The following is a 26369-nucleotide window of genomic DNA, read 5'->3' as shown; positions in this document are numbered from 1 at the left end:
GAAGGTGGAGACCTGTCTGACGTGAAATTAGAGATGAGACAGAGGTCAGGCTATAGATGGCCTTTGATGGCCAGAGGAGGGAGTTTGTTTTTATGCTCAACCTCCCATCTGAGTGTAAAAGAAAGGCCTTCCTTAGAGGGTTTTCAGGCAGGAACTCAGGTGACTTGATGTGACTACTATGGGTAGGATAATTTGTAGAGGAGCTAACGTGGAGGAGGGGGATGAGGAGGTATAGAGTGGTTGACAGAACCAAGTCCAGAGCAGGAGTGGGAGGCAGAACAATGCTCCACCTCCCGGGCTTGACCACAACCTAATCGCAGGAACCTGTGAATATGCTTCCTTACATGATAAAAAGGACTTTGCAGACATTAAGGATACTGAGATGGAGAAATTATCCTGGATTATCCCAGTGGGCTCAATGGCATCATAAGGAGCCTTATAAAAGGGAGCCACGGGGATCAGAGGCAGTAGTTGGAGAAATGATGAGTGAAGTAAGGAAGGGGCCAGGAGTCCAAGAAGGCAGGAAGCCTGAAGAAGCTGAAAAAAGAGAGAAACATTCCCTCTTGGAGCCACGAGGAGAATCCGGCCCTGATGGCACCTTGCCTTTAGCCCAGTGAGACTTGGGGCCCCAGAACCACACGATAATACATTTGTGTTGTTTTAAGCCACTGTTGCTAGCAGCAACAGAAAATAAATACTCAAAAAAAAAAAAAAGGATACTAAGGAAGAATGGCCAAGCAAGAAGGATCAGAAGTAGTTGGGGGAAGCAGGGGGAAGAGGTTCATCTGAGTTTACAGCAGCAGAGATGGGAGTCCACCCAGATGATAAACCAAAGGTCTTTGTTCATAGTGCAATTTACTAAAGGAAGGTAGGGATGAAGGCTGTTGGAACTGAAGAGGTCAAAGAATGTGGCACCTAGGAGACTTTAATAAGGTGACAAAAATAAAAGAATGCGGAGCCCACAGATGAACAAAGGAGAAGCAATCAAATCCCAAGGTTCTCAATGGAGAAGCAGAAGTGACTAGAAATCAGTAGAAGGCATATCACTGCCAATGGATAGAAGGTATTATAACTGTGCAGAATGAAACAAATATGAAAGGAGTTCTGCATGAAAATGATTTAGAAATGGCCATGTGAAACTAGAGAAAGGCCAACAATACCACTGACTCCAAGGATTGGGGGTGGAGGAGCTCTAAGTTCACAGGCAAAGGTGACACAAGAAAAGAACCAAAGAACCGGGAGGAAAACGAGCAGACTCTGGCATCGCAGAAGCAAACAGGAGGAATGAATATGGTGAACAGCATCAAGTGCTCCTTAAAAGTCAGCAGAGACTGTCCACTGAATTCAGTGAGTGGTGGAGACAGAGCCAAATTAGAATGTAAGAAGTGATTTGGAGATGAAACAGAAAGCAAAGTCACCTCCTATTTGTGAAGCAAGCTAGAGGAGGCTTAGTGAAATGAAGGAGGGCATTAGTGAAATTAAAGATAGGTGACATGTAAATACCAATCAGAAAGACCCAGTTGAGAGGGAGAGATGGAGGATACAGAAGAGAAAGGATAATAATAATAATGTAAGGTCCTTGAGAAAGTAGAGGATACAGGAGCCAAAGCACAGTGTACAAGAGGGTGATTAAAGAACCAAATGCTTCCTCTGTTATAACAGGAGGGAAGGAGGAAGCAATTGACCTGGGTACCAGTGTGTTTGTAGACTGAGAGAAGAGCTGAGGAACTTCTGTCATGGGACTTCCATTTGGTTTGTGAAATTAAAAAAAAAAGGGGTGTCATCCACGAAGAGCTGGAGCTTGTGGGGAGACGTGGGAAATTTGTAAAAGGCTTAACATACTCAGTGAGAAGAGGAAGAGTAGCATTTCTGTGTGGGATACATGCTGCCATGAGGTTTTTCTCCAGAATCCATCAGATGTAGGGGTTCAGGCACCAAGGAAACAGATGGTCGATCTGCCTGGGCTGGGCTTGACAAGTGACAGGTGAAAGGAAGTCTGAAGTTCAGGCAGGAGCATAACAAAGCGATGATCATTGCTCTAAGGTGATAAGAGAAGGGAAACAAGAAGGGGCTGATGGGAAATTGACAGGTCAGGGGACTCAGGATCCAAGGGAAACAGTGAGCAGATTGAGGACAGAGGAGATAGCTGGCTAATTCTATCTAACTGCTTCATAACAGCACTTTGGATGTAGAACAGTTTCAAATAACCAATCTAGGATCTAAGTGTGTGCATGGGTGGCTGGAATAAAGGGGAGGGAAAGAGTGGTTATCCTTATAACACCATAAAAGTCACCCAAGATAGTAGGAGCAGCAGGGGCAGAGAGGGAGACACCAAGCCAGATGGTAAAATCTCCAATGAGGAATGACCAGGTGGCCACAAGGTAACTGCATCAAAGAACCTTTCAATTCCAAGCAAATAAAAATGTAACCAATCACATACTATCATAAATGATTAAAGCTGTTAAAGGCTCTGGCTCTAATGTAAGCAAGGCAACCCACTCCAGTATTCTTGCCTGGAGAATCCTATGGACAGAGGAACCTGGCGGGCTATAGTCCATGGGGTTGCAAAAGAGTCGGGCATGACTGAGTGACTAAACAACAACAAAATGTTGCAACAAAGCCTGATAGAAAATAAAGGCCAGTAGAAAAATTTTGAATCTATTTCTTACCTCTTTGTCATCATTTCCTCAAGACTGCTAGAAAAAAGTCTTCTACTAGAAAAAAGTTAACAGGGCTGGTGTACAGAAAACAGTTAACATTGCAAGCCTGAGCCTGCATTCAAGGCTAGCCCTTGGCTGGCATCTAGAATTTGGCTTTTGGGAAGAGTAACCATCACCCTAACTGATAGAAGTGGCCGAACAATTTGTACAAACAACATGCTTTATGCTGAGTGTCTGCCTTCCTCTGTGAGTCTGCAATTTTGGTACATGCTGTGCCTACATCATCAGCTCCCAGTCAGAAACCCTTGGGCACTGAGTCTCTACCGAGCTTCCCCGACAGCATTTCACATAGTGAGTCGGCACAACTCACTGCTGGAGGAATCAAGTCGACTCCACCAGACAGGACGCTTGGCGCTTCTCTTGGACCTTTCCCGCCTTCCTTTGCCCACTGCTGATTTTGCTTTCTGTCCTCTTTCTGTACTAAATCTTAGCCATGAGTATGGCAATAAGCTGAGTCCTGTGAGTCCCCCAAGTGAATCATCAAACCCGGGGCTCTTGGAAACTCCCAACACACACGAGTTTTTATCTTAGCTGGAAATTTTTATTAATCAGCAATGCTAATGAAAGGTTGTTGCTGAACCACGAAAGACACCGGGATTCTCGGCCTCCAGGGGAGAAGAATTCAATTCGGGGCCAAGGACGAGGCTTGATTGCGCAGAGCTTTTGTGTAATAGAGTTTTATTAAAGTATAAAAGGAACAGAGAAAGCTTCTGACATAGACATCAGAAGGGGGATGGAGTGCCCCCTCACTAGTGTTAGCAATGGAGTTATATACCTTTTAATTAGTTATTACAATGAATCAAAAGAACGTCTGGAGGTTGTAAAGATCTTACTAGACCTACTCTCGGAGAAGGCAATGGCACCCCACTCCAGTACTCTTGCCTGGAAAACCCCATGGACAGAGGAGCCTGGTAGGCTGCAGTCCATGGGGTCGCTAGGAGTTGGACACGACTGAGCGACTTCACTTTCACTTTTCACTTTCATGCATTGGAGAAGGAAATGGCAACCCACTCCAGTGTTCTTGCCTGGAGAATCCCAGGCAAGGACGGGGGCACCTGGTGGGCTGCCGTCTATGGGGTCGCATAGAGTCGGACACGACTGAAGCGACTTAGCAGCAGCAGACCTACTCTCATAATTCACATTTTAAGATAACAGGATTAGCCATAAGGTTTTCAGGAAGGAGAAACTGTCCTCAAGCAGGATACACTGTTGTTGTATAATCCCTAGTACAGAGTTTAAACTGAGTTGTGTAATTGACTAAGACTAAGGCATGTAGACAAAAAAAGTTTGTCCTTTCCTCCTCCTTGAGAATTCCAGACCCCTCTCTCCTTGGGGACCCCCTGATTTCTTATCAACCTGCCTAGGAATTGACTCTCTCACTAATAGCATCAGCATTTTAACTGTCAAACATTCTGAATATGTCCCTGTCTATATAGATTTTATACACAAGTTCAGTTTTCTGTGTCAACTCCTTTAAGAGAAAGGCATGAGGAAAAGCCACATACACATTCAGTATAGCTTTCCATCAAAAAGCTAAGAATATATTCCTTCCTTCCTATGCCAACCTGAGTACTATGATTTAGTGTGAATTTCTCAGGTCTGAATCTTGGCCCTGACGAGTATTCCTGGGCAAGTTAGTAAGTCTCACCTCCCTTTCTTCATCTATAAAATTAAAACAATAACAGTATCTATCTCCAAAGAAGTTGTAAAGATTAACGCATTCACATAGAAAGTATTTACTGCAACACATGGCATAAAAAGCTGTATTTGTGTTTTAATTATCACCTGGCCTTCAAACTCCAGATTTTTATTCTTTGGTGGCCTGAATTGGTTTAATAGTCTTACCTCTATATATATTAGGTCTGATAAATTTTCTAAAACATAAGACTAATTTTTTAAATTTAACTTACTTATAAAAAATGAAATTAAATAAGACAGAAATATTCTAGTCTCAAAATAACAGAATTGGAAATTAAATCTTGGGAATAAACACTATTTTAACACCAAAGGTTCTTTTAATGTAAGCATATAAAATGAAATGTAAAACAAAAACTGTCACTTGGTTATTTCTGAGAATAACCCGAGTACACAGTCTCCTTTCCCCAAAATTCCAAAGAGAGAAAAGACAGGCTCAAAGGCGGAATTTTATCAAGAGCAACTGGAGTGCAAGAAGATGTGCATATAACATCACTGGAGTGTAAAAAACAGCTCTTTTTTATGCTTGTAACCATACTTAATATTCAATTTTACAAATATTCATTTTATAAGATAGCCTGCCCCACACACATACACAAATTTTACAAGTGTCTGGTGCGTTATGTCTGAATTACAAAGTGTGTACTGCTGCTGCTGCTAAGTCACTTCAGTCATGTCCGACTCTGTGTGACCCCATAGACGGCAGCCCACCAGGCTCCCTTGTCCCTGGGATTCTCCAGGCAAAAACACTGGAGTGGGTTGCCATTTCCTTCTCCAATGCATGAAAGTGAAAAGTGAAAGTGAAGTCGCTCAGTCATGTCCAACTCTTAGCGACCCCATGGACTGCAGCCTACCAGGCTCCTCTGTCCATGGGGTTTTCCAGGCAAGAGTACTGGAGTGGGGTGTACTACAAGACTTAATTGGTTCAGTAAGTCTTCCAGGTTCTAACTGCACAGTTCCCCTATATCTGCATTCTCAGGGAAAAAAACAAAAACGGATACAGGTAAAGAGGGCTCATCAACCAGCCTGTCTTATTCCAAATCTGATTAAAGAAAAGCTTCTAAGTGGCCACCATGAAACCAGAAAATAAGACAAAGAAGTATAATAAGGTTTTCAAATTCCAGATTTTCAGTTATTCAGCACAGAAGCACAGTGACAGGTACTAAGCCATAGTAATTAATAACCCATTGCTAACTTCTATTATGAGTGCCTGGGACTTTGACCTCAAACCTGCCAGGATTAGAGCCCATGGCGACAGGGTACCCCAGGTTTTGTTTGAACCACACTCCATGAGGCTGGCTTCCTCTGTCTAGGACTGAGACCACCAATGGGAGAAGAGCTTGTGTAGTTGACGTATCACTGGTGACATAACTGGTTAGGAGAATACTGAAACCCAGGCCAGGACAGGGGACTCTGGAGGCTCATTGCACACAGCAAGTTTGTGCATAAAGCTCATCATTCCCTGAAAACAAGCTGAATTAAATGAGTTCATTTTACCTCTTCATTAACATACTCCCCAAGAAAATATTATACCAGATGAAATACCTCTTTTTTAGATCAAGAGAAGCACAGCACTTTTCCTTTTGTTTCGCTTTGTTTTCATTGGAGTGAGACTGATTTACAACCTTGTGTTAGTTTCTGCTGTGCAAAGTGAATCAGCTGTGTGTGTGTAGATGGATATAATAGTGAACACATTCAAACTCACCATTGCAAAAGTACTGACAGTTGGTCTCTTTTCTTTCTTCTCATCTTTTTTACTGAAAAACCTAGCAACAGAATGACATAAAGCTTTAAAAACTATGTAAATCTATATCCAATCAACTTAGAGCTTATATTTAGCAACAACCAGGACAAACAAACATGTCTACAGTGTCATTACAAAAACAGATTATAACATGATCCCATTTATAAAGTTTGAGTATGTTTACATATACCTAGAAATCTATACACGGGGCTATCACTGGGTGTTGAGACTTCTGTCGAGATTTCAATTATTTTCTTCCTTGTGCCTTTGGTATTTCCTAATTTTCTATGATGAATACACAGAGACACACAAATTTGGAATTAGAAAAACTAACACTAAAAAAGAGAGCTTCCTGTCTTTCTTCTACTTAGAACTCACTCATGCTCCCCAGAGTTAATCCCTTTTAATTATCATCTCAGGGATTTTAGCAACAGATAGTCTATCCTTCTATCTACCTAGATATTATCCTTCATCTACCTAGATATTATTCCTTTACCTCAGGGAGAGTAGTGGCAAACATGCAGGGCATAAATTATCCTAAGAAAGAAACATAATTCAATCACTCTCCATGAGCAAATCTAATTCTGAAAAGATGTCTGGAGCCCTAAATGGGCCATGGTGGCAATACACACAACCTAGAAAATGCACCATCAAAAAAGATGGTTTGTAAACTGCAAAAAAAAAAAAGCTGTCCTCAGGCAGAGAAAGGTCAATTATTTCGAGCGCAGATTCAAAACTAACTGGTGTTCTACTCTAACTGCCATCCAGCATATGAGAGCAACCTCCGCATCTGTATTTTCCTATTTATAAAAGAAAGACTATCTCAGGGAAGAAGTACATTCTTTTTACACAGCTTTTCAAGTTCAAAAAGTAAATTCATCTGTGTCTTTGTTCTTTATGCTAAGCAAAGTCAAAGAGTCGAAGAAACTTCTAAAGAAAAAAAACCAGAGTTTACTCCATATTTGGCTCTGGAGCGACGTTCCACTACTGAGAAACACACAAAATACACAAACATAACTCTTCAGATTCGGTTCCACCCTATTCCCAGTAAAGGCACAGTTTCAGTACCCCTGGAATCAGGATGAGAGGAGAAAACTAGCCATACAGAATTGAGTTTTAGCTCTAAGCTTTTTATTTATTTTTTCACTCTCCAAAACTGCAGCTGCTCTGAAGAATTTATAATGTTCCAGACACTGGCTAAGTAAACACTTCCCATACAAGACCTCATTTCATCTTAATCTCTGTGAGGCAGGCACATTTTTGTCCTTCCTTTACAGACAAGAGAATTGCAGGTGAGAAGAGTTAACTCACTTGTCCAAGGTCACACAGTTAGAATGAAGCCAAGCTTTCCACGGAGAAGTCTAACTCCCAGACACCAGGCTATCTGGTGCAGGGTCAGACTTTTGAGACACTGCCCTGCCAGGAACACTCACTGTCACCCCTCTTAGAAGATTCATTTATCCCCATTTGCTCCAACACAGTGCTGACAAATAGGAAGTTGCTTATCAAATTGTATTTTAATAAAGCATCTTTACAAACACAACTATGCCAAAGGGTACTATTACCCAAGCATTATACCTATTCACATTATCAGCAAGTCACATGCTTCTTTATGACTCTGAATTAGAATATACAGTTTAAAAAACAAACTCATAGAAAAAGAAAAGATTTGTGGTTTCTAGAGGGGGGGAGACAGGATGAAAGAAAGCTGGTCCAAAGGTACAAACCTTTAGTTATAAGATAAGAGTGCTAGAGAGCAATGTGCCACAAGATGACTACGGTTAACAGTGCTGTACGATATAGAAGAATCAGATGTTAAGAAGGTGGATCCTAAAATTTCTCATCACAATATTTGTAATTCAAACCATTATGCTATACAGTCTAAACTTACAAGGTATTGTAGGTCAATTATAACTCAATAAAATTGGAAAAATACATAGCTTTATAAAAAACAGATTCACATCGATAATGGTGCTGCTACTGCTAAGTCACTTCAGTCGTGTCCGACTCTGTGCGACCCCACAGACGGCAGCCACCAGGCTCCCCCAACGCTGGGACTCTCCAGGCAAGAACACTGGAGTGGGTTGCCATTTCCTTCTCCAATGCATGAAAGTGAAAAGTGAAAGTGAAGTCGCTCAGTCGTGTCCGACTCTTAGCGACCCCATGGACTGCAGCCTACCAGGCTCCTCCATCCATGGGATTTTCGAGGCAAAGTACTAGAGTGGGGTGCCATTGCCTTCTCCCTCAATAATGGTGAGCACATTTTAATAAGAGTTACTTAACTAAAAAAAAAAAAAACAATTCTAGTTTGAAAAAAAAGTTTGTAGACCATGACAGCAATCAACAATAAAATGACAGTATATGCAAGTTTAAAAGAAATATTGTTTCCAAAATATGGGCTCTTACAGAAGAATAAATAAGTAAATGTCCCACAAATATTTATTGAACACCTTTTTCAAAAAGGTTCGAGAGGGAGGGCACATATGTATACCTATGGGTGATTCATGTTGATGTTTGGCGGAAACCAACACAATACTGTAAAGCAATTGTCCTTCAATTGAAAATAAATATTTAAAAACTGAGGTATAAGTGACATACACTGTATCAGTTTCAGGTGTACAAGAGAATGATTTGATATTTGTATATACTGGGAAATCATCACCACGAGTCTAGTTGACATCTGTCATCATACAAAAATCACAGAATTTTCTTCCTTGTGATGAGAACTTTCAAGATTTACTCTTAGCAACTTTCAAATATGCAATACAGTGTTATTAACCGGAGTCACACTGCTGTACATTACACCTCCATGACTTATTCTATAACTGGCACTTTGGACCTTTTGACCCCCTTCACCTGTTTTGTCCCCCATTCCTCCACCTCTGGAAACCACCAATCTATCAAACACATTTCTTTCCTTCCACAGAGCCTTAATACTTTTTATTTCAATGTCCCTACGTCTTTGCGTCAAAAAATACGTATTTGTTTAAGATACCAAGTTTAAAAACTTAAAAACAAAAATATCTACCTTCCACTCAATATAATCTATTTTATGAAAATGTATCATGAAAACCTTCAAACAAAAAGAATATTAATAATGACTACCCATTAAAAATTCACCTAGATTCAACAACTGTCAACATTTTGACCATATTTTCTTTAATGCATAAGGACGTTTATAACTGTTAATCGCCAAACTATTTGAAAATAAGCTGCAAATATCATGGCACTTCACATGTTTTCCTACCATTATCACATACAATAAAATTAACAGCAATTTTGATATCAATCCACATTCAAAATTTCCAAGAATGTTTTCTATAGGTTTTTCCTTTTTAGAACTCTGATGTAATTAAGGCTCATGTATTATATGTGGTGGTTTTGTTTCTTTGTTGTTGTTTAGTCACTAAGTCGTGTCTGACTCTTTTGCCACCCCACGGACCGTAGCCCGCCAGGCTCCTCTGTCCATGGGATTGCCTAGGCAAAAATACTGGAGTGGGCAGGCTGCCATTTCCTTCTCTATTTGTCTCTTTAGTCTCTTTTAAATCTAGAAATTCTTCTCCCTACCTACCTCCCACCAAATATTGACTTTTTACAGAAACAAAAACAGGTGTCTTATAGAATGTCCCACATCTTAGATATATCTGTTTCAATCTTTGTCCAAATTGTGCAGTTAAGTATGAAATACAGATTTGAGGATGCATTGTAAAAGAGAATGCAAACTATCTCATTAATAATCCTCATTACATGTAGAAATGATAATAGGTTGAACATACTTGGATCCTTAAAATGTATTTCCAACATTAATTTCACCTGTTTGCTTTTACTTTTTAAAAGTTGGTATTAGAAAATTAATAATTACCAATGTGGTTTACATCGTATGTGGTTCACATTGTATTTCTATTGGACAGCATTAGTCTGAAAGCTTGATAAGTTAGAGTCACTAAATGAGATTTTGCAAACATACTTCCTAGGTGGTGCCATGTCACTAATGCAGTCTATTCCACGAGCCAGGCCAGGTATGATCACTTGGTTACGGTGACTAACTGCACTATCTTTCCACTGGAAAAAAAAATCACATTTTCCTTTTTCCAATTACGAATTGTGGCTAATTCGTAGATTCAACCTTTCTCTGAGTGGTTTAGGATCCATTAAAAATCCTTGCCTGAACCAATTATAACAATACAGGTTTCAACATTTTTCTGTGAAGGAGGGTTCTCCCTCCCTCTCTCCCCGCCCTTCTCTCTCCCTTAGTTTTCCTCCCCCTCTCAGAATTTTATTAAAAATTAATTTACTCAGTATTTCACAATCAAGTTCTTCACCTCACAATCAAGTACAGTCATTATTCTTGTTGATGCTCAAACTGTCCCTGATGTGGGCCAGTGAAAGCCCCTTCAAGCCAGCTCCTGTGTCCTTTTTTCATAATCGCCCTCCGCCTCTTGTTTTCAGGTACTACAAGATACTCCAAGCTCAGCCTCAATTGACATTAACCCTTTCTCTGTTGGGTGCAGATTTCCTTTTTGTAAGGAACCATACTGAGAAACCAAGATTGACATTGAGTGTGCTCTCAAAGGACAGAAACTGACCTATTAAAAAAAATCATGAAATCATATTCAGATTCAACATTGTTTTTAAAGAGTCTACTTAATGTCCACACTTGTATTTCTTTTCTCTTACACTGAAAAGTTTGGTTTCTAATAATATTCATAACTTTACTAATTTAAGTTTACCATTTATTACTAACAGAGCTGAGTGAAATTAAAAATTTCCTGTACAGATATTGCACTGTGATCAAAATTTACTTAAGATAATTATTTTTCCTATGTGATTACAGAACCAATCCTATACACAGTCAGGATAATTCTACACCATTCTAATAATTCTTTGAAAGTACACTCGTCTTACAATTACTTCTACCAGAGTCAGATACCCATTGCCTTAAAAAGAAAAAAAGAACATTTAAAAGTAGTCGTGGCCTTCTGTCCCATCTGCTGCGTGCCACAAACATGCAATGTTTAAGTGACTGTTTTACCAGAAGGAACAGACTGGACCACAAAGCAGGCTCGCGGACGATCAACATCACACGTAAAGCATAAGGTTATAAAACACAGGAAAGGAAATGAGCCTTGGTCTGTGTGGGTCCAAAAAGCTGAGGAAGAAGCTCACCATGCAAATGCTGGGCTCAACTCAAGCCAGTGAACCTCCACAACTGCCTACATTTAAGATACAAAAACCCATAACCACCACCACCATCAGCTCATTTAATTCAGAGTTGGAGGCCGGAAACAAATCTCCCAAGTTTCTCAAGCCACGTAAAGTATGAAAGTGAAACAAACTACCTTTTTTTGTCCCTTTTCAAGAAATTTCCCCCCCCTGCTCTTCCATTGCGGCCGTCTTCAAGATCCATCGCGACCTGAGGAGCAACCACAGCCAATCAGTCAAACGTAAGATCCTCAGAAGGCTAAGATGAAACTGAACTTTACTACAGCGCGCCGGGCAGAAGGGCGGAGCGCTCGCCCTGATGCTCCAGCGGCTCGTGGCCGCGAGAGTCGCCGCAGGGACATTACTCAGCGCCAGGCATCCAGCCTCCGCACGCGAGCCGAGGGGCAGGGCGGCGGCCCGGCCCGAACTTTGCCCGCCTCCACCGCGGCTCTGCCTCCCGGTTCCCCACGCCATCCATCTGCCCGCGGGGTCAGAGCCCGGCTGCCCGCACAGCGCTGGCTCTGCAGGCTCGGGGCAGCAGACTCCAGGACGGATAACTATCTCAAAAAAAAAAAAAAAAAAAAAAAAAAAAAAAAAAAAAAAACTAGAGACAGATGCCTCAAGAGCTCCCCAACTGAGAATAAGTCTCACCCCTTTTAGTCCCCTTGGACTTGCCAATTGGCATCTCCCCTTCCCTCTCCTCCGAAGCCCTCCGCCCCAGGAGACCCAACTCAGGAAATTAGAGAGCCTACCCATCCTCCCCCCGAACCTTCTCCGTCTACTTGCCAATTGGCATCTCCCCTTCCCTCTCCTCCGAAGCCCTCCGCCCCAGGAGACCCAACTCAGGAAATTAGAGAGCCCACCCATCCTCCCCCCAAACCTTCTCCGTCTAGTCCCCAGCTTCCCGCGCCCTACCTCGGGCTTTCCCTCGGAATGTACACTAAGGCGTGAATCTTTGAAGAAGAGATTCAGACTCCAGCGGAAAGACGCGGCGGATGCGAACAGCGGTCTCGGCTCCTCTGAGTCTTGAAGAGCCGCTGCTCGAACGCGCCCCGACTTCCCGTGGCCCTGGGAGCAGGGAGCGGAGAACTTGCGCAAAGCCCACGCCCGGTGCTCTGCGCTCGGCCAATCACCCGCAGTCTCGGGACAGCTCCCGGCCGGTTCTATTGAATCCTGATTGCGCGAAATTACGAAACAGGTTGGAATTATGGGAGGAATGTCCTCGCTTCTGTTGCCCCTCAGCAAAAGGGCGAGCAGGGGAACGCTTATCAGCTGAATCAACCGAGGGCTTTTACGTTTAGAGAGCCCTTGTCTGTACAGGTCCACGAAATTATGAATATATAGATAGATATAAATGTCACTATACAATTCGCTTCTTGTGACTCGAGTAGATAAGGGAAATTTTCTTTGATATCGCATCCAATATATTCTAATAAAACAATATCCGGCTTTGCCCATTCTGTAGTTAAAATTTCCTTCCGCTCTCTTATATTTTGTTTTTCATTAGATTACACGTCGTTTGTTACTTGGTTTTTTTTTCTTTAAGTCATATATTTTTGTCTTTATAACAACAAATTAAAGATATGGTGAAAAAATAAAATTCCCTTCCAAGCAGCATTTTTTAAAAGGCCAGGTGAAATTTTTCTGCAAGTGTTTTCTTCAGTTGTTTGACAGTTTCTAAGGTATATATGTTTATCCTTTATTTGAAGAGACATACAAATAAAATGGTCTTCCCTGGTGGCTCAGATGGGAAAGAACCTACCTGCAATGCAGGAGATGGGGTTCGAATCCTGGATGGGGAAGATCCCGTCGAGAAGAAAATGCCAACCTACTCCAGTATTCTTGCCTAGAGTATTCCATGGATAGAGGAGCCTGGTTGACTGCAGCCCATGGAAATATATGGGAAGATATTTTCTTAAACATATAAATCGAAACGGACATTTCAAGGTAGAAATTTATGTAAAAGAGTGTAATGTTTTGGGGTTTTAGCCATCAGATGAATGCCCTGTTTTTCTCAAGACATTTAAAAACATATTTTTATTTGGATTCTAAAAGTATCCTGTATTTTAACATGTTGCTTTAGTTGTAATTTAACGCCATATCTACTGTTGCCGTTTACAGGTTTTTCTGGTCCTCTCTTCCTCAAATTGATGAAAAGTAAGTGCAATTGTGAAGACAATTCAAATTCATAAAGCAGCATTAACACATCAGAGCTTTCAATACTTGTCAACCCAGGGGAAATGGATGTTTTTGTAACCTTTTGTCTGCGTTCTCTGACTTAGAGGAGTTACCTCTCAGCTCACTGCAAAAGTTTAAAAGAAGAAAATCTTTTTAGTTTTTACTGCATAGTGTATTTTCTGTACTTTAAGTAACTCATATTTCAAAGTCATAATTTTCTTTCCATCTTTTATTCCAGATTTTCTTTGCCTTAATTTTTTTTTTTTTTTTTTACTTAGCTATACAATTAGGTTTCTTTCTTTACAAACTGTTAATTAGCCTTTCTAACAGACCACTCACAGTCTCTGTGTTCTAATTGGAAATGTGTGTGTACAGCATCAGCCCAACCATTTAAAGGCTTAAGGCCAACCCTTTGTTCCACCTGGGGCAAATGTATAAGGCTTTCCCCTTTCTCCCATGTGTTTTTAATCTGATTCATGCTTCTCTTTTTTTCCACTTTTGTTTTACCTTGTCCTTCATTTAGTTTATGTGATCTTGTCATATATTCAATATTTTATGTATCCTTGAAAAATGCCCTATATCCTCCCTAAAACAATGCAGGATTTTTTTTTAATTCAAGTATAGTTGATTGTCAATGTTGTGTTAGTTTCAGGTGTGCAGCAAAGTGATTCCGTTTTATTTTTTTTTTCTTTTTTAGATTCTTTTTCATTATGGATTATTACAAGATATAGAATACAGTTCCCTGTGCTATACAGTAATTCCTTGTTATTTATTTTATATATAGTACTGTGTATATGCGATTCCCAAACTCCTAATTATCTCCCTCTCCCTTTCCCCTCGGAGAAGGCAATGGCACCCCACTCCAGTACTCTTGCCTGAAAAATCCCATGGATGGAGGAGCCTGGTGGGCTGCAGTCCATGGGGTCGCTGAGGGTCAGACATGACTGAGCAACTTCACTTTCACTTTTCACTTTCATGCATTGGAGAAGGAAGTGGCAACCCACTCCAGTGTTCTTGCCTGGAGAATCCCAGGGACGGGGGAGCCTGGTGGGCTGCCGTCTATGGGGTCGCACAGAGTCGGACACGACTGAAGTGACTTAGCAGCAGCCCTTTCCCCTTTGTTAACTAAAAGTTTGTTTTCTATGTCTGCAACTCTATTTCTGTTTTGTAAATAAGTCATTTTTATCAGTTTTTTAGATTCCACATAAAATTGCTGTCATATGTTATTTGTCTTTCTCCTTCTGACTTACTTAGTATGATCATCTCTAGATCCATCCATATTGCTGCAAATGGCATTATTTCATTCTTTTTTATGGCTGAGTAACAGGATATTTTTTTAAAGTAGAACATATATTTTGTTGATTGCACTATTTCTACAGGCTTGAGCTTCAAGTGATAATCCCTATCAAGGAGTACGTGGTTTAAGGATCAGTATAGCCCACAGAATTTTCAATAAAGCTCTTATACATATATATATATATATTAGTTGCTTTGCTCCACTGGCATGAAGATATGGATATAAAATACAATGGACCTAAAACAATGGATGGTTCTAGCTACTTCCAAGCCATAACCGTTGATTTTAAAGACTCTGACTCCTGTCTCACATTACTGCCAGCCACTCCTGTAATACTGAACAGCTGGATTAGCCACTTCCACTATGAACCTCATTAACTTCCAGTGAAACTCTTTGGAAAGCAACCCCTTTGCAAGTCTTGACTCATACCCCTTCATTCAAGCAGCCATTTTTCCTTTTGAAGTGTGCTTCCCCATAATCCATACCTTCCTGTCTTCCACTGGCATGTAGTCCTTTCACAGGCTTTAATGTACTCTCCCAACATTCAAGATTAGCATCCCTGCCACAGTTTATTACATACCTGCGGGAAAAATAATACATACCTACGGGAGTAATAATAACTAGCATTGACTAAGCACTGCCAGGAATTATCCCAAGTATTTGAAAATGATTAAATCATTTAATCCTCACAATTATCCTCTGACATGTGTAATTTTATTGTTACTCCCATTTTACAGTCACAGAAACTGAGGTTTGACATCACGTGCCCAAAGTCACACAACTGGTACGCAGCTGACCCAGGACTTGAAAGCAATCCAGCTCCCAGCCCTCATAACTACACTCTTAACCACTTGCCTACAATGGTACGTTATTATAGTACACTCTCCTACACTGCCTTTTCAAGCCCCATGAAACATTTTCATCTTATGACTCTATCTTAGAAATCATTCAATGGCTCCTTACCACCAACTGTATCTATTGTATCTGAGAGTTTCCACTTGACTTTTAAGGGCTGCAACACACAATGTCTCACTGACCATCTTCATCCACCTCACTTCCTTACACTCTCTCCCTCAACCCCACCACATATATGAGTGTTCACTCCATTTTGGCCCAACTCACCTCTCAGATGATTTGCTTTTTTACCCTCTGTGCCTTTCCACAAGTAAATCTTTAATTTACAGCAATTTTCTTTTATGGTACCAAACTCCACAAACAACTTCAACTTAGATTCAACTACTGCGTGCATGCTAAGTCACTTCAGTCTCTCGTGACTCTTAAGCGACCGTATGGACTGTTGCCTGCCAGACTCCTCAGTCCATGGGATTTCTCGGGCAAGAATACTGGAGTGGGTTGCCATGCCCTCCTCCAGGGGATCTTCACAACCCGATGGAACCTACATTTGAGTCTTCTGCATTGGCAGGTGGGGTCTTTACCACTAGCACCACCTGGGAAGCCCTTTCGATGTTGCTGTTGCTGTTGCTAAGTCGCTTCAATTGTGTCCGACTCTGTGCGACCCCATAGACGGCAGCCCACCAGGCTCCCCCGTCCCTGGGATTCTCCAGGCAAGAACACTGGAGTGGGTTGCCATTTCCTTCTCCAATGCATGAAAATGAAAAGCAAAGTCGCTCAGTCATGTCCACCTCTTCACGACCCCATGGATTGCAGCCTACCAGGCTCCTCTGACCATGGGATTTTCCAGGCAAGTGTACTGGAGTGGGGTGCCATTGCCTTCTCCAGCCCTTTCGCTAAGTTTGAACAATTCATAATTTACTTAACTTTTCAGTCCTTGACTTGTCTCTTTGGTAAAAGGAGATAATAATGATACCTTATAAAGTTATTGCAAGATTAAGTGATTTGTGTATTGAAAGGGCTTGTACAGTGCCTGAAACACATTAAGCACTCAGTAATTGTTATATATTAGTAATAAAACCCCCTTCTCAGTCTATTTTTGCCCTTCTTGCTATTCTTCACCTCATGTATGTAGCTACATGTATGTATTCTCTGTTACTTTCAATAAGCTTTCCAGGTGACTCAGTGATAAAAACCTGCCTGCCAATGCAGGAGACACGGGTTTGATCCTTGGGTTGGGAAGATCCCCTGGAGAAGGAAATGGTAACCCACTGCAGTATTGCTGCCTGGGAAATCCCATGGACAGAGGAGCCTAGTGGGCTACATTCCCCGGGGCCACAAAAGAGTAGGACACGACCGAGCCGCTAAACGGTAACAAGACTTTCAACAGTCATAGAGGCGCTAAATGATAGTGACAGACGGTATAAACATTAAATTCTGCCTTCAGGGAGATTGCAGATTGTTTTATTCATAGAAGTTCTTCTGGTCCAAATAGACTGGGATTGTGTGTTTTATTATTTGGTTGTGTTGCAGTTCATGTCGTGCTGAAAAGTACAGTTCATGTAGTACTGTACTGTCTGTGGCAGAGATACCATAAATGCCATTGTCAGCATTAGTTCAGTTCAGTCGCTCAGTCATGTCTGACTCTTTGTGACCCCATGAATCGCAGCATGCCAGGCCTCCCTGTCTGTCACCAACTCCAGAGTTCACTCAAACTCATGTCCATCGAGTCAGTGATGCCATCCAGCCATCTCATCCTCTGTCATCCCCTTCTCCTCCTGCCCCCAATCCCTCCCAGCATCAGAGTCTTTTCCAACAAGTAAACTCCTTGCATGAGGTGGCCAAAGTATTGGAGTCTCAGCTTTAGCATCAGTCCTTCCAAAGAACACCCAGGACTGATCTCCTTTAAAATGGACTGGTTGAATCTGCTTGCAGTCCAAGGGACTCTCAAGAGTCTTCTCCAATACCACAGTTCAAAAGCATCAATTCTTAGGCGCTCAGCTTTCTTCACAGTCCAACTTTCACATCCATACATCTAGCCTTGACTAGATGGACTTTTGTTGACAAAGTAATGTCTCTGCTTTTGAATGTGCTCTCTAGGTTGGTCATAACTTTCCTTCCAAGGAGTAAGCGTCTTTTAATTTCATGGCTGCAGTCACCATCTGCAGTGATTTTGGAGCCCAAAAAAATAAAGTCAGCCACTGTTTCCACTGTTTCCCATCTATTTCCCATGAAGAGATGGGACCAGATGCCATGATCTTCGTTTTCTGAATGTTGAGCTTTAAGCCAACTTTTTCAACTCTCCTCTTTTCACTTTCATCAAGCGGCTTTTTAGTTCCTCTTCACTTTCTGCCATAAGGGTGTTGTCATCTGCATATCTGAGGTTATTGATATTTCTCCCAGCAATCTTGATCCAGCTTGTGCTTCTTCCAACCCAGCATTTCTCATGATGTACTCTGCATATATGTTAAATAAGCAGGGTGACATATACAGCCTTGACGTCCTCCTTTTCCTATTTGGAACCAGTTTGTTGTTCCATGTCTAGTTCTAAGTGTTGCTTCCTGACCTGCATATAGGTTTCTCAAGAGGCAGGTCAGGTGATCTGGTATTCCCATCTCTTTCAAAATTTTCCACAGTTTATTGTGATCCACACAGTCAAAGGCTTTGGCATAGTCAATAAAGCAGAAATAGATGTTTTTCTTGGAGAAGGCAATGGCACCCCACTCCAGTACTTTTGCCTGGAAAATCCCATAGATGGAGGAGCCTGGTAGGCTGCAGTCCATGGGGTTGCTAAGAGTCGGATACGACTGAAGTGACTTAGTAGTAGTTGTAGTAGTAGATGTTTTTCTGGAACTCTCTTGCTTTTTCCATGATCCAGCAGATGTTGGCAATTTGATCTCTGGTTTCTCTGCCTTTTCTAAAACCAGCTTGAACATCTGGAATTTCACGGTTCACATACTGCTGAAGCCTGGCTTGGAGAATTTTAGGCATCACTTTACTAGTGTGTGAGATGAGTGCAATTGTGTGGTAGTTTGAGCATTCTTTGGCATTGCCTTTCTTTGGGATTGGAATGAAAACTGACCTTTTCCAGTCCTGTGGCCACTGCTGAGTTTTCCAAATTTGCTGGCATATTGAGTGCAGCACTTTCACAGCATCATCTTTGAGGATTTGAAATAGCTCAACTGGAATTCCATCACCTCCACTAGCTTTGTTCGTAATGATGCTTTCAGTTTCCCTGTTTTCTTTGAAACTGTTTGCCATTCAAAATAACATTAACCTCTCCTGAAACACACCTTCAACCCAATGTCAAGCAAAACTAGTATGCGAAGCTCTACCAAAAAACTCTATGTTTTTATTGAAATATAATTGATACACATTATTGTTTAGTTTTGGGCTTCCCTGGTGACTCAAATGATAAAGAATCTGATGGCAATGTGGTAGACCTGGGTTCAATCCCTGGGTTGGATTACTGTGATATTGAATGGTTTGCCTTGGAAATTAACAGAGATCATTTTGTCGTTTTTGAGATTGCATCCAAGTACTGCATTTGGACTCTTTTATTGACCATGATGGCTACTCCATTTCTTCTAAGGGATTCCTGCCCACAGTAGTAGATACAATGGTCATCTGAATGAAATTCACCCATTCCAGTCCATCTTAGTTCACTGATTCCTAGAATGTCCATGTTCACTCTTGTCATCACTTTCAATTTGCCTTGATTCATGGACCTAACATTCCAGGTTCCTATGCAATATTGCTCTTTACAGCATTGAACCCTGCTTCCATCACCAGTCCCATTCACAACTGGGTGTTGTTTTTGCTTTGGCTCCATCCCTTCATTCTTTCTGGAGTTCTTTCTCCACTGATCTCCAGTAGCATATTGGGCACCTACTGACCTGGGGAGTTCATCTTTCAGTGTCCTATCTTTTTGCCTTTTCATACTGTTCACGGGGTTCTCAAGGCAAGAATACTGAAGTGGTTTGCCATTCCCTTCTCCAGTCGACCACATTCTATCAGACCTCTCCACCATGATCCATCCATCTTGGGTGGCCCCATTCGGCATGGCTTAGTTTCACTGAGTTAGACAAGGCTGTGGTCCATGTGATCAGATTGGCTAGTTGTCTGTGACTGTGGTTTCAGTCTGTCTGCCCTCTGATCCCCTCTCTCATCCCTACCATCTTACTTGGGTTTCTCTTACCTTGGATGTGGGGTTTCTCTTACCTTGGATGTGGGGTTTTTCTTCATGGCTGCTCCAGCAAAGCGCAGCCACTGCTCCTTACCTCTGATGCGGGGTAGCTCTTCTCGGCCGCCGCCCCTGCCCTCGGGCCAGGGTAGCTCTTCTGGGACCTTCGCAGCCGACACTCTCTAAGCAACTTTCAAATATGTTATTCAGTATTGCCTGGAGAATCCCATGGATGGAGGAGCCTGGTGGGCTGCAGTCCATGGGGTTGCTGAGGGTCAGACACGACTGAGCAACTTCAGTTCCACTTTTCACTTTCATGCATTGGAGAAGGAAATGGCAACCCACTCCAGTGTTCTTGCCTGGAGAATCTCAGGGACAGGGGAGCCTGGTGGGCTGCCGTCTATGGGGTCACACAGAGTCGGACCCGACTGAAGCGACTTAGCAGCAGCAGCATTGTTAACGTCACACTGTTCATTACATCTTCATGACTTATTTATTTTATAACTGAAAAGTTGTACCTTTGACTCTCTTCAGCCATTTGTCCCACTCCCACTTCCCACCTCTGGCTACCACCAGTCTATTCTCTGGATCTATGAGCTTGTTTTGTTTTTGTTTTTAAGATTCCACATATAAGTGAGATCAGATTGTATATGTCTTTCTCTGTCTGACTCAGTTCACTTAGCATAATGCCCTCAATAACGCCCTTAGCGTAACATCCATCCATGTTGTTGGAAATAGTCAGAGTCATTCTTTTTATGGCTAAACAATATTCATTTCATGTGTACATGCCATATGTTCTTTATTCCACTGTCAGTGGACACTTATGTTGTTTCCATGTCTTTGCTCTTGTAAAGTTTCAATGAACATGAGCAAGCGTATGTCTTTTAGTGTTAGTGTTTTTGTTTTCTTCAGGTAAATGCCCAGAAATGGAATTGCTGGACCATATAGTGGTTCTATTTTTAATTTTTTGAGGAAACCTCCATACTGTTTTCCATAATGATAGTACCAATCTACATTCCAGCAAGTAGTGCACAATAGTTCCCTTTTCTCCATGTCCTCACCAATATGTTCAGACGACTCAATCTTAAATGTAAAGAGCATTTGCCATGTAAGTCCCATAAGTGGTGAGTTCCACTCGGTGCATTGAAAAATTAGATACTAGACGTGGCACCACCGGCATTTTAGCTACTTTTATTTAGTTGGCTTTATCTCACAGCCTATTAAACTATTCACAAATGAACCTTAATTCCTACTGCTTGCATTTTAACTTCTATAAATGTGTTATTAATAAATGTTTTTATTTCTTTAATGTAGAATTTCAGAAGTTTTAAATTCTGCCATTAATAGAAAATCCATTTCATGTGTTTTTATCAACCATCAACCACCGACTAAAAATGGATTCTGAAGAATGTCCAGGCTCTCTGGTTGTATATTTAGATGACTATTTATATCCTAGCTCCCTCAACCCTTCATTACCTTTTCAAGCTCCTCTTACAATTTATTTTTTATCCTCTCACCTACTTTCCTTCTTCTCCTAAGAAGAGAATTTTTTTTATTCTTCAGGAGGTTCTTCTTCCCATGACTCTTTTGTGGTAAATCCTGTGTATTTCTTTCCCTGGTCTCTCCAATAATTCAGTTTCCTTATTTCTCCTCCTTCTATTTAGCCAATCTGAGTGTGAATTGAAGATTCAACATTCTAAAAAAAGGAATGCAAAATCACACTGATGAACTCTGCTGACCTGAGCCAAAGAAAGAACACACCGGAAGTTTCAGTCCAAAGAGCAAGACAGATGGCAGCTGTGGCAGCAACAGTCAAGGACCCACACACCCTCCACCCATTTATGTGTAATTAATTCTATGCACAAAGGATGTGTGACCGTGATGACAGGGCACATTGAATGATGTGCCTGAATCCACGTTGGATTACATCAGATTGCTTCTATGCACACATGCACTTTAAAAAAGAAAAACTCTTCACGTAAGCATATTGCTCCCCAAAGAGGTTATTTCTCTTGACATTGTTTAACCAATGGATGCAACAGCCTTGACTTGGGTGAAATGCTGATCAGAAGACAACAGATTGACTTATTCTAAAACTAAGTGATTAAGCCATGTATCCAAAGTGAAAGTCGCTCAGTCATGTCTGACTCCTTGTGACCGCATGGACTATACAGTCCCTGGAATTCTCCAGGCCAGAATTCTGGAGTGGTAGCCATTCCCTTCTCCAGGGAATCTTCCCAACCCTGGGGTGGAACCCAGGTCTCCTGCATTGCAGGCGGATCCTTTACCACCTGAGCCATCAGGGAAGCCCAAGCCATCTATCCAAGTCAATGACAAATAGAAGTCTGAATTCTACTCTTCTGGGTGTCCTTCTCTGTCTATACTAGCAAGAAGTGACTCTTACCCACCCCCATCCTACTGCTAATTATCTGTGTCCCTCTTTTGGTATTTATTGTTACTTTGTATATGATTAGGAATTTCTTTCTCTCTCTTTTTTTTTTTTTTTTTTTGCCACACTACAAGTCATGTAGGATCTTAGTTCCCCAAACAGGGACAGAACCAGTGCCCCTTGCAATGGAAGCACAGAGGCTTCCCCTGGACCACCAAGGAAGTCCCAGAAATTTCTGTTTATATTTTAATAACACAGCACCTTAGATAAAGATTCAACACAAGCTTGTTGAATCTGTTAAGTATTGAGTCTGATCTCAGAGACAGCTTTATAGAAATTAGACCAGTAGGCCAATTGCTCAAGTCAGTGCTTTGAGAGTTCTATAACCTTTATCCACCTCTCATAGCAGCTTGAGTACTCCAGTAGCGAATCATCCCTCTGAGTAAATCACTGTCTTCTATGAAAATAAATCTATCTATAAATCTATAAATCTGTGCTATCCATAATAGCACAAGAAGATTTTTAAAGTAAATCACAGAATTAATAGGAGAGAGAATAAGGCAGTAAGAACAAGGGAAAGATTAGAATGAAGTGAAGCTTGGTGGTAGGTGGTTTAGTTGCTAAGTCGTATCTGACTCTTGTGACCCCATGGACTGTAGCCCACCAGGCTCCTCCATCCATGGGATTTCCCAGTCAAGAATACTAGAGTCAGTTGCCATTTCCTTTTCCAGGGGATTCTTTTCCACTGAACCACAAAGGACGCCCTGAAGTGAAGCTTAGGAGGATTTGAATTTTAATTGCATCATTTATTGACTGAGTCGTTTTGGACAGGTTACTCCACCCTTGATTTGTGCATTGTTAAAATTGAGACAATAGTAGAATCCACCTAAGGTTTTTGTAAGATGTAGACTGGGTAAGACTTGAAAAGTGTTTGGTGTTGAGTAAGTAGTATTGTTACCCAGATAGCCTAGTAAAGATGATGAATGGAATGTCAGGAATAAAAATTAAATACAAGAATAAAAGTGTCTGAAAAGGACTAGTGATGGTCATTGAAAGTAAATAATCATATGGAAAATATAAATAATTATTTGAAATAAAGCTAAAAAGAAGGCAAAAGTTATCCTGAATAAATTTAGATTTAGAGGCAACAACTAATCAAATAGTTCTTCATTAGAAATATCATGATGGATTAATATTCTTAATATTTAAATGGTTCATGTAAGTGTAGAAGAAAATTCAAAAGCCCAAATAGAACTGGGCAAAGTACACAAATAGATAATTCACACACAAAAAAGTGATAGTACTTTGGTCAAGAAAGTAGGATATAGTGAAATGTTCACACTCACGGTACAAAGAAATTCAAATTAAAACAGCAAAGACATTTTGAAAAATGAGACTATCAAGTGTTCACAAGAGTGAAGTAAAATAGGTGGGAAGTGAAAGTTATTAAGATGAATAAGGAAACAATGTTTGGCAATATATACTTTAAATGTTTGACTCAATCCAATTTTAGGAATTCTGTTCTAAAAATATAGTCCAAAGAACAGGAAAAATGTCAGGCACAAAGATGTTCATTGCTGCCTTATTTGATAACAGTGAAAAATGAGAAGTAACCTGAATACATAGCCACATATAAATGGCTGAGAAAATTATGATGCATTCATTCAAAGAAAATAGATAAAATGTACTGTGAACTTCATACTCAACAGTAAAAAGCTAAAAGTATTTCCTCTAAGATCAGGAACAAGACAAGGATGCCCACTCAGACAGAGAAAGACAAATACTGTATGATATATGGAATCATATATCTTGTAATTCTAAAAAAAATCACATGTGGAATCTAAACAATATAACAAACCAGTAAATATAACAAAAATGAAGCCAACTCACAGATAATAAGAGAACAAACTAGTGGTTACCAGTGTGGGGAGGAGTATAGCCATATGAGATGAAGAAGAACAAACTATTAGGTATAGGGTAAGCCACAAGGGTATATTTGAACAACACATGGAATATAGCCAATATTTTATAATTACTATAACCTTTGAAATTGTGAATCACTATATTGTACACCTATAATATGGTACAGCAACTATACTTCAATGAAAGTAATTTTTTTAGAAAGGAAAAATGTACCTTCAAAGAATATCCAGTAACACTGGAAGATACCTACGTTAATATGCAAGGAAAAGGACAGGGGAAAATTATGACAGCATGATTTAACTAGGGTAAAAGAAATGAATTGATGTAATATTAGAAAGAAATATATCGAAAGGTGAAGAATGGTTGTTTTTCAGTGACGAAACTTATGTCATTTTTTTAATTTAAGGTTTTCTGTATTTTACAAATTTCCTATAATAAAAGTGTAGAGAATTCCCTGGTTGTCCAATAGATGGGACTCTGTACTTCCACTGCATGGGGGTTCTGGTTAATCTCTGATCCAGAGGAGAACCAAGATCCATAAGCTGCTTGGCGCAGCTAAAAATAAAGTGTATTATTTTTACAATAGAAAAAGTGGTGTTTTGTGTCGAACATAGAGATGGCCATAAGAAAAAAGTTTCAGGACCCCAGTTACTGTTATCCACATTTCAGTTTCAGTGGGGTTTACTGCTTTTTAAGGCACAAACGGCCATATTTAGTGATGGGCAAAATTAACTGGCTAAAGCAGGTAACATGGAGAACTGCCAATATTCTACATTTCTTCAAAAATTTCTACTTCTGAAAATTCCTTTAACATGTTTTTTTTCAAAGAAGAGAGAAAGGAGCAAGGGAGAAAGACAGAGATAAAAATAGAGATATAGCTCTTTTAAGTGATAAGAAAACATATAGTAGACTGAAATACCGATTTTTTAGTTTTGCCAATTCACTGTCTGGGTGACATGGCTACATTTATCTCATTGCTGCTTCCCTATCAATGCCAAAGCATCGTGGAATAGATCAAAGACTAGAAGTACTTCTCCTGAATAACTATGCCATACGTCCCCCTGAGGAAAGTGAAAAGGAGGAGGAAAGACCGATTAGGGACTTCATTGTCATTCCCCTGAAGCGTAGAGCTCCGTGATGGTAGAAGTCTTGTGTCTTTTTTTTAACTGAAGTGTAGCTGATTTACAACGCTGTGCCGTTGTCTACTGTACAGCTAAGTAATTCAGTTATACACATATATACATTCTTTTTATGTATTCTTTTCCATTATGGTTTATGACAGGATATTGAATATTGTTTTACACCATGCTGCTGGTGCCTAGCACAAAGCACAGTGCAAGATCTTAGGTACTCAATTTCTGCCTGTTGAATTGACTTGGAGAAAACCCCATTCACAGCATTATTTGACTTTTTGGTTTTGTTTTTTGTCGTTTTTAATTTTTGGCTGTATTGCGTAGCCTGTGGGATCCCAGTTTCCTGACCAGGGATTAAACTCGTGTCCCCTGAAGTGAAAGGGCAGAGTCATAACCACTGAACTGCCACGGAAGTCCCTATTTTTCATTTTGAAGCATATCCAAACAAATAAAGATGGATTTTACCAGAACAACTAGGTCTTTCTTGAGTCTTCTTTTCTTAAAATTTGTATTGAGCGCTGTGTGGCCAGGCATCCACTAAATGCTGGCAATGGGAAGAGGAAGGAGCACAAAGTCCCTCAAGTTGTGTACATGTGTTTCCAGGGGTGAAAATTATTAGTATAACTTTAGTATACACAACAGATATTTTGTTTGTGTTTTTTAAGAACAGTCTTATGGACTTTGTGGGAGAGAGAGAGGGTGGGAAGATTTGGGAGAATGGCGTTGAAACATGTAAAATATCATGTATGAAAGGAGTTGCCAGTCCAGGTTCGATGCACGATACTGGATGCTTGGGGCTGGTGACTGGGACGACCCAGAGGGATGGTATGGGGAGGGAACGGGGAGGAGGGTTCAAAAAAAAAAAATAAATAAAAACAAAACTCAACTTTTACATATAAAATGATCACTATCCTCTTCAAAGTAAATACCCAAGAAAACTATGAAACAATTTCAATGGTGCCAAGAAATAAGGTTGTTAGAACTTTGGTGGGGATTTGTCTTCAGATTCTACTGACATATGCTTTGAACGTCCTCAGTGTTAGCAAGTATTGC

General features: G+C 40.7%; 1 protein-coding gene and 1 long non-coding RNA gene across 5 annotated transcripts in view; one reads left to right on the top strand and one right to left on the bottom strand.

Moving 5' to 3' along the window:
• LOC112577761 (ATP-dependent translocase ABCB1) overlaps positions 1 to 12972 on the bottom strand; it is a 111089-nt gene extending 98117 nt beyond the window's left edge. For both annotated transcript variants that reach the window (XM_025290988.2, XM_044946554.1), the window contains exons 1-3: positions 12277 to 12972; positions 11499 to 11572; positions 6121 to 6181 (exon numbers count right to left, since the gene is read on the bottom strand). In XM_025290988.2, coding sequence (XP_025146773.2) covers positions 6121 to 6181; positions 11499 to 11572; positions 12277 to 12819 — 678 coding nt within the window. In that variant the 5' untranslated portion in view covers positions 12820 to 12972. The remainder of the gene's footprint in view (positions 1 to 6120; positions 6182 to 11498; positions 11573 to 12276) is intronic.
• LOC123334679 lies at positions 12908 to 23341 on the top strand. 3 transcript variants are annotated; one of them, XR_006552718.2, is made up of 4 exons: positions 12908 to 13043; positions 13483 to 13518; positions 15574 to 15699; positions 21536 to 23341. It is a non-coding gene; the product is annotated as an uncharacterized LOC123334679 (long non-coding RNA). The 3 variants fall into 3 exon arrangements; XR_006552720.2 differs by lacking the exon at positions 12908 to 13043 and adding an exon at positions 13169 to 13308; XR_006552719.2 differs by lacking the exon at positions 15574 to 15699.
• The last annotated feature ends 3028 nt before the right edge of the window (positions 23342 to 26369 follow it).

Source organism: Bubalus bubalis, chromosome 8, assembly GCF_019923935.1.
Source record: "Bubalus bubalis isolate 160015118507 breed Murrah chromosome 8, NDDB_SH_1, whole genome shotgun sequence".
Lineage (NCBI taxonomy): Eukaryota > Metazoa > Chordata > Mammalia > Artiodactyla > Bovidae > Bubalus > Bubalus bubalis.
Note: the sequence above shows the minus strand (reverse complement) of the source record. Positions and strands in the feature narration are given on the sequence as shown.